General features: G+C 46.9%; 1 protein-coding gene across 1 annotated transcript in view; it reads right to left on the minus strand.

Annotated features, from left to right (window-relative positions):
- Positions 1–900: 900 nt before the first annotated feature.
- HABP4 (hyaluronan binding protein 4) overlaps positions 901–9,178 on the minus strand; it is a 36,894-nt gene continuing 28,616 nt past the window's right edge. The window contains exons 6-7 of the mRNA XM_006773169.2: positions 2,910–3,095; positions 901–1,407 (exon numbers count right to left, since the gene is read on the minus strand). Of these exons, the coding sequence (XP_006773232.2) occupies positions 1,351–1,407; positions 2,910–3,095 (243 nt within the window). The 3' untranslated portion in view covers positions 901–1,350. The remainder of the gene's footprint in view (positions 1,408–2,909; positions 3,096–9,178) is intronic.

Consider the following 9,178-nt stretch of genomic DNA (forward strand, 5'->3'; position numbering starts at 1 on the left):
CTTCACCACACGAGGGGCGCTTCTGAAAAGGGGGGTTGCTCCTCTTCAAAGGAAAGGTGACTGCGCAGCACCGCCTCACGTCCACCCAGGAGGACGCTGCCGCGGGCCGACCCTGACGGTCACCTCGCCGCCGTCTCCAGGGGGAGGGACACACGGACGTGGACGTGTCGGTGGCCCCTGTACTGGGGTGTAATGACAAGGGGGTGACGTCCTGAGGCCACAGGGAAGGTCCTCCGCCGCCCGTCCCGAGGCCACGGGGTCAGCTCCGATTCTGTTGCCTTTTCCGCGGGGCTTTCGCTCACATTCTCTCTCGGTCTCGGTGCAACTACCCGCGTCGGGAGGGAGGACCAGCCTTATTGCTCTGGTCCAAATCCCGAGCCAGCAGGTGGAGCAGCGCAGGCGAGCAGAACCTGATCCAGGGGCAAACGTTCCCGGCTGCAGCCGAGTGGGGCGCATCACCCCAGCTTCCAGCGGCGGCCACAGCTGCCCCTGCCCAGCCGCTACACCGACCCCAAACCTTGCGGGAGCTACTGAACCTCTGAGGCTGCCCCAACCCCAAACATCCACGGAAGAATCCCGACCCCGTGCGGTGCTGACCACACCCCAGGCACCTACAGGCCCCGCCGGCGGGCCGCAGGGCTTTTGTCCACAGGCCTCCGTTCCCACACAACGTTGGAAGGAGAAAAGCGATGATACTAAGTTGCAATGCCCTGTCGCCTGGATCCCTTTTCATTTGATTGGCGGGTTAAATAACATGAATTTTAAAACCACATCCTTAATACTCATCCTAAAAACCTTGCAAACTCGAGCTGTGCTCAGATACCAAACGCGGTGCGGGTGTGCACACAGGCGGACTCCACGAGGTGGGGGAGCCATTAAAAGCCACGCTTCCCGGTTCTGTCCGAGTGGTGACCAGAGCTGCACAATATGTTTGGTCAAGTGAAAACCAGCACAATCCCAGGAGAGGGACATTTAGTCAAAGGCAAGTCAACTGCAGGCCCGTTTCGGGCTCTGCACCCGGCGGCCTTACTGACCGCGGTGCGTGCGTCCTCCGCCTGTCTCTACGCCTCCTCAGTAGACTGAGAGGCCCCCACGGGCAGTCTGTGCACAGTCTGAACATTGTTTCACCTGTGAGTCCTTAAATAAAAATATAACCCCGCGCTCCTCCTCCGTGGGAAAGTGCCAGACAAACCCGAATGGAACAGAGCTCCGTACCTGGAAAATCTCTCCCCACACCACCCACCCATCCCCCCAAAGTGCAATGAATTCACACCAAGGGGGGGAAAGCAATATCTATTGTTCTGAGTCTCTTCCCCAAGCAAGAAGTCTCTTCCCGGGTGCTGCTGAGCGTCACGCCAGAGCAGGAAAGTCTTCAGGGTCGTCCGGGTTTGGAGCAACGTCTTGTGTCTAGAAGAGAAAAGTGTTGGAACCAACTGTCATTTCACCAGTTCCCACTCCCAGCGCTCACCACACGCTGGGCAGAGGCGGGGCGCCCCCAGTGCAGCGCCAGGAGCTGCAGGCTGAGGGTGCCCTCCCTCACCCTCCCTGCTGTCCAGCTACTGAGTGCCTGGCAGTGGCCCCCTCCCCGAACAAAACCTTCCTGAGTGACCCTTTTTCTACCGGGCACTTCCGTCACCCAGTGGACGGACAGAAGGCTGAGCACGTGGAGACATAGGGTGGTTCCCCAGTTGGCCCCGGGGGAGCTCTCAAGGTGAAGGGAGACCGACGGGAAGACAGTGTGGGAACCTCGGTAACAGACGCCCCGGGAGGGGCCGCGGGAGGGTGTCCAATACAGCTTGGTGGCCAAGCACACCTCGTGGTCAGGGAAGGCTTTTCTGGAAGAGCAGGTTCTCCCGTGGAGGGGCGGGGCCTGTGGGGCCTGCGGGGCGGGGCCTGCGGCAGTTCTGAGCGGAAGAGCACAGGTGGGCAGCGGGGGAGTGGCAGGCGCAGCTTCCAGAACATCAGGCTCCTGACAAGCGCCGCGGTGGCTGGAGCTCCGCTTGCAAAGGAGAGATTGTGTATTTTCTATTCTCGGGGCAGAGCCTTTTCCAACCTGGCCTCAAATGCAACCAGAAAGAGCTGTGAGGTGTTTTGCTCTTGCTTAGGTGTAACCACCTGTAGGCACCGCTCCAGGGGCTGCTCCCGGGAGCCAGGGAATCGGCAGCAAAAGGAACGGCTCCGACTCCGAGGCCAGCCACAGAGTCGTCAGGGCCCACGCTGGCCACAGGGCCTCAGGCCGACTCCGACTACATAGGTTTTCATGGGTTTGTGCACTAAACACAGGAAGCACCTTCTAAGCCTACTGGTGCTAGGCCCTGGGGAAACGGATAAGAGTGGACATGCCCACCGACACAATCCAGTCACACCCGTGAGAACAGCTACCAACGGAGATCATGCTGCAAAGAGAAGAAACAAACCCTTGTGCTCCAGGACTGTGCACGGGTCTGGAGGGAAACGTGACCCAAGAAGCCTCCTGGGAGCAGGCAGGTCCGAGCTGTTCTCGGGAAGCAGGCAGGCCCTGCGGTGAGGAGCAACTCTGCGGAAGCTGGAGGCAGGGCAGGCCTGGCTGAGGGGGAAGGGCTCTGAGCGGAGAGGGGGCTGCAGAGGACCTGTCTGCCCTGGAAGCTCGGGTACAGGATGTGCCCTGAGGCCCTGGTGAGGGAGGAGATCTGTTCCCCACGCCGGGGGTCGGGTCTGATGCAGTGAGTTCTGCTCCACGCGCACCTTCAGGGTCTGTACCCAACTGATGGCCGTGCTGACCTCACCGTTCCAAACACCCACATCAGACCCACACAGAGAGGAGGAACCCACCACAGAACCTTGACCCTCCAAAATCAGACTGCAGCCCAGGCCTCCTCCTCCGCTCAGCTTCTTCAGGAAGCCGCCAGGATCAGAACACAAATACTCACCACCACGTTTGCTCTGGGTCCATAGTTCTCTGTCCTTCTGATCCTTCCCCGGCCTCCCCGTGTGCCACCTCTGGCTCCGCGCCCCGGACGAGGGAGGTTACCAAAATTAATCTCCAGTTGGGATGTGATGTCATTGGCCGCCTTCCGGAACACATGGGCATCATCCTCACAGTCATCCTTTACTATCTGAAACAGGGACAGCATCACACACAGCTGTCACCATGGACAGCACTGGGCTCAGGGCCCGAGCGACTCGCTGCAAGGGGGCTAAGGCCTCGCCGCCTGAGCAGCCTCCCTGGTGTGGCCAGCCTGGGCGCAGGCAGGGTGGGCAGAGGAAGACGGCAGTGCCGCTCTGCCCAGCACAGGGTGCTGCTCGTGGCACAGCCACACGTTCTCATGTTCACAGTCCTAATCCAAACATCTTTAACTTACCATTAATTCAACTGAAACAAAAATTCTATCAGTTTACTGCAAGTTAAGATATAAGATCTGATATGACTAACAGCAATTGAGATAAATGTTTTACATCTGTATATTTTGCTAAGATTAACAATTTTAAATTTCTACTTTTGTTTTATTTGTTCACAAGTAATACTTTGATAAGGAAAAATTCTCCTTCCGTGAACAGAACTTGATGGAGAAACTCCTTTCGATGCGGGGTGCTAACTGTACAAATACCAGATGTTAGAGACGGCATGATCTGCAATTAACAATTCTTACTCCGAGTATGTGAAATGGTAAAATAACAGACTGGCTACCTGGAGGCTGCTACCAATGCTGTGTAAAGCATGCCAGCCGCTTTTTAAGAACTGCTTTACGAAATTCTTTGAGAAAGCACATTTTATTGTAAGAGGTCAAATAAGTTCTGCCTCTTTTAAAAGGAAACTTCATTAAATAATTCTCTCCAATTTTGATTTGGCTTCAACTCCTAAAGGATTTTTTAAAAAGTCTCATTTTTAAGTAAAATATAAACCTACAGAAAATATACCAATGGTCTTGGATGAGACTCTCCAAAGTGCTATAAGGTTAAACGTTCCCACAACTAGTCCAGGAAATAAAATCAAATTTCCCTGAGCACATCAACTCCTTTGGACTACATGTTCACTGCAGGTTTCATGGTTAACATTCCTGTCCCTTCAATGTCTCAGATTAAAATAAAACAGAGGCCGCCCTGACTGGTGTGGCTCAGTTGGTTGGAGCATCGTGCTGTGCACCGAAGGATTAAAAATAAAATAAAAAATAATTAAAATAAAGCATAGGCCTTAAGTATATGGATTCTTAAAGCTAAAACGGTGAGGGAAACCAATTCAGGAGCACTGGACCTCTGGTGAAAAGATGCACCAAAAACAGTAAGAGGGACGATTCCAAACGGGCAGTGGATCAAGTGGAAGCTACACTGACACTCTGCTCTCCCGGGACAGAACTGGAATTACAACTAGAACACAGAAAAACCATCCGGAATAACCAACTGAAGACTGGCTGGAGGGAACCCTGATAACCAAGGGCAGAAAGTGGAGACCACACAGAGACTGGTAGGAAGTGCGGAGGTGCAAAAGGGCTGGCCGGGCTCCCACAGACAGACAGACAGACAGACAGACAGCTGAAGTTCTGGAAAGGTATCTTAGCTGTGGGGGGTTCCCACTGAGAACTCTGAGGTCTAATCCCCAAGCTGGGATCCCAGCCCAGAGCACCAGAACTAAGAAAAGAGCCCAGATAACACCCGATAAAAGTAGGGCTGTTGTCTGCCAGCCACAACAACCCTACTTCTTATCACAGCCAGGTGTTATCTGGGCTGGAAATGCAGGCAGCATCTTAAAGGGCCAACACAATATTTTGAGTGCAGGCACTCACCTGGCTCCAGCAAAGGAAGGGCAGAGTGGACTGGAGCTGTATGAGCAGCAGTCAGGGTTGGGGACTTTGGGGTTAGACCTCAGAAGACAGACACCCTGATTTCCTGTGCTGAGTCATTCCCTCATACTGCAGAGAAATTCTCTCTCTGGCAGACCATTACCACCCAGGCAGCTTTTGCCTATGGGAGAAGCAATTGTGCCACCCTGCTGGAAAACCTCTCCACACACCCTGTGGAGTCTATGCCTTGCTAGGGTTGATAGCCTGGGGCTAATCAAGACTGAATAACAATCAGACTGCAGGCAGAGGCAGACCTCTGGAGGCTTTTGAGTCTTTGCCTATCTCCGCTGGGCCCGGGCTAGGAAAAGCAGACCTTGGTGCACATCTTGCTTCTTCCCAAAGGCTCCCAGTTGCAGCAGAGGGAGCCACAAGCTGTGGGTTGCTGATAGCTCCAAACAGGGTACTCAGGGCCAATCAGAAACAGCATCTGACACTGTCCTGCACTAGAGGTTGGGAGGCGTAGCAGGTCTACCTAATACACAGACATGAACTCAAACAGGCAGCCAAAATGGGGAGACGAAAAACAAACCCAAACAAAATAACAAGAGAATTCTCCAGAAGAACAGCTAAATGAAATGAAAATAAGAAATTTATCAGATATAGAGTTCAGAATGGCAAAGATGCTCAACAGTATGAGAAAAGATACAGTAAGACAAAAACAGTAAGAAATGAAGAATGACATAACACTATTAAAGAACAAATTGGAAGGAATACACATCAGATTAGGGGAAGCTGAGGAGCGGATCAGTGAATTAGAAGATAGGGTAGAAAAAAAAATCAGAGGACCAAAATGAAAACCAATTAAAAATCAGGACAGCTTAAGGAAAGTGAGGGACAACTTGAAATGTAACAATAATTGCATCATAGGAATGCCAGAAAGGGAAGAAAGTGAGCAAGGGATAGAGAATGTGTTTGAAGAAATAATGGCAGAAAACTTCCCTAACCAGGTGAAAGAAAAAGTAACACAAGTTCAGGCAGCACAAAGAGTTCCAAGCAAGAAACAGCCAAATAGCCACCCGACACAGACACATCATAATTGAAATGCCAAAAAATTAAACACAAAGAATCTTAAAGGCAGCATGAGAAAAGCAATTTGTTACCTACAAAAGAGTTACCATAAGGTTGTCAGCTGATTTTTCATGAGAAACATAATAGGCCAGACGGGAATGGCATGAAGTATTCAAGGTAATGAAGACCAAGGATCTGAAACCAAGATTACTATATCCAGCCCAGCCAGCATGGCTCAATGGTTGAGCATTGACCTATGAACCAGAGGTCACAGTTGGATTCCCAGTCAGGACAGATGCCCAGGTTATGGGCTCGATCCGCAGTGTGGGGCAGGCAGGAGACAGCCAATCAATTAATAATCTCTCTCATCACTGATGTTTCTATCTCTCTCTCCCTTCATCTTTAAAATCAATCAATATATATATATTTTAAAAAGATTACTATATCCAGCAAGGCTATCATTCAAAATAGATGGTGAAATAAAGAGCTTCCCAGACAAAAAAAGCTAAAGAAGTTTATCACCACCAAACCAACACTGCAGGAAATGCTAAAGGGACTGTTGTAATGAGAACAAATAGAAACATAGGCATAAAGAATTAAAATGGTGCCCTGACTGGTTTGGCTCAGTGGATAGAGCACCAGCCTGTGGACTGAAAGGTCCCAGGTTTGATTCCAGTCAAGGGCATGTACCTTGGTTGCGGCCACATCCCCAGTGGGGGTTGTGCAAGAAGCAGCTGATCGATGTTTCTTTCTCATTGAGATTTCAAGCTCTCTAAACCTCTCCCTTCCTCTCTGTAAAAAAATCAATAAAATATATATATTTTTAAAAAGCATGAAAATGGCAATATATAAGTACCTATCAATAATAGCCTTAAATGTAAATTAATTAGATGCTCCAATCAAAAGACACAGGGTAGCTAAATGGATATGAAAACATGACTCAAATATATGCTGTCTACAAGAAACCCTCCTCAGAACAAGAGACTCACAGGATCAGTGTGAAGGGATGGGGAAAAAAATTTTTCCATACAAATGGAAATATAAAAACACACACCTGGGATAGCAATACTCATATCTGACAAAAGAGACTTCAACATGAAGGCCATCACAAGAGACAACAAAGGTCACTACAAATACTAAAGGGATCGATCCAACAAGAGGATAAAACCCTGATAAACATATATGCACCCAATATAGCAGCACCTAAATATATTTAAAACAAAACAAAACCTTTTGGAAGACATTAAGGGAGAGATCAACAGCAATACAGTTATAGTAGGGGTCTTTAACACCCCACTGACTTCACTGGATAGATCTTCCAGATAAAAATTAACAAGGAAATGATTATTAAAAATAACACACTGAATCAGATGGATTAAAACTGACATTTATAGAACATTTCACCAAAAACTACAGAATATACATTCTTCTCAGTGCACATGGGTCATTCTCAAAGATAGAACATCTATTAGGACACAAAACAAGCTTCTACAAGTTCAAGAAGATTGAAATCATATCAAGCATCTTCTTGATGACAATAGAATGAAATCAGAAATCAACTATAGTAAAAACACCCAAAAACATTCAAACACATGGAGGCTAAATAGCATGTTATTAAACAATGAATGGATTACCAATGAGATCAAGAAAGAAATCAAAACCTTCCTGAAAACAAACTAACACACTACAACTCAAAATCTCTGGGACACAGCAAAAGCAGTCCCGAGAGGAAAACTCATAGCACTACAGGCCTACCTTAAAAAGAAAAAGAAGAATTAATAATAAACTATTTAATTTTACAACTTGAAGAATTAGAGAATAAGAAAATCCCAGAGTACATAGAAGGAAATAATAAATATTAGAGCACAAATAGATGACATAGAGACTACAAAAAACAATACAAAAAATCAATGAAACCAAGAGCTGGTTCTTTGAAAAAATAAACAAGATTGATGAACTGTTTGCCAGACTCATCAAGAAACAGAGAGAGAGGACCCAAATAAATAAAATCAGAAACCAAAGCAGAGAAGTAACAACTGAAACCACAGAAATACAGGAGTGTAAGAAAATACCATGAATAAAAACTATTTGCCAGCAAGCTGGACAATGAGAATGAGATGGACTAATTCCTAGAAAAATACTATCTCCCAAAACTGAATCAGGAGGAATCAGAAAACCTGACTAGACGAATAACAACTGATGAAAGTAAAGCAGTAATCAGAAAACTTCTAGCAAACAAAAGCTCTGGTTCAGAAGGCTTCACAGGGGAGTTTTATCAAACATTCAAAGAAGAGCACCTATCCTCCTCAAATTATACCAAAAAATACAAAAGGAACACTTCCAAGCTCTTTCTTTGGAATCACAATTCCAAAACCAGATAAAGACACTACAAAGAAAGAGAATTGCAGGCCAATATTTCTGATGAATATCGATGCTAAAATCCACAACAAAATATTAGCAAATCAGATCCAGCAATATATTAAAAAGATCATACACCATGACCAAGTGGGATTTATTCCAGGGATTAAAGGCTAGTACAGTATTCACAAATCAAAAAACGTTATACATCACGTAAACAAACTGAAAGACAAAAATCACACGACCATATCAACAGAGGCAGAAAACGCTATCAACAAAATCCAACATCCATTTTTAAAAAATATATTTTTTTATTGATTTCAGATAGGAAGGGAGAGGGAGAGGGAGAAAGAGATAGAAACATCAATGATAAGATGATTGGCTGCCTCTTGCACGTCCCCTGCTGGGGATTGAGCCCACAACCAGGCATGTGCCCTTGACTGCAATCGAACCCAGGACTCTTCAGTTCGCAGGCCTATGCTCTATCCACTGAGCCAAACCAGCTGGGGCCCAACACCCATTTTTTGATAAAAACTCTCAGCAAAACAAACCCAATAACTCTCAGCAAAGCTGGAATAGAGGGATCATATCTCAACATAATAAAGGCCATATATGACAAAAGTATAGCCAACATAATACTCAATGGGCAAGTACTAAAACCATTTCCCCTAAGAACAGGACCAAGACAGGGATGTTTGCTTTCACCACTCTTACTCAACACTAGTAGCCCGGTGTATGAAATTCATGCACAATGAAAGGGAATTAATTAGAGGAACGTAATTTGGACTCACTATCTAATATCAATAATATGTGAGCGTGAGGCAGTCCACATTTCTGAAATTCAATGACATGAATTTTGGCTATTACTTTGCCAAATAAATGGACTTTACAGATATCATATAAAAGAGCATTCAGCTTAATATTAAAAACTCTGGCTACCAAGTCAGGTCTGTTTTCAACTTTTTGCCAGTGTTGTAAATTGTTTGCAGTATCTG

This window comes from Myotis davidii, unplaced genomic scaffold, assembly GCF_000327345.1.
Source record: "Myotis davidii unplaced genomic scaffold, ASM32734v1 scaffold1226, whole genome shotgun sequence".
NCBI lineage: Eukaryota > Metazoa > Chordata > Mammalia > Chiroptera > Vespertilionidae > Myotis > Myotis davidii.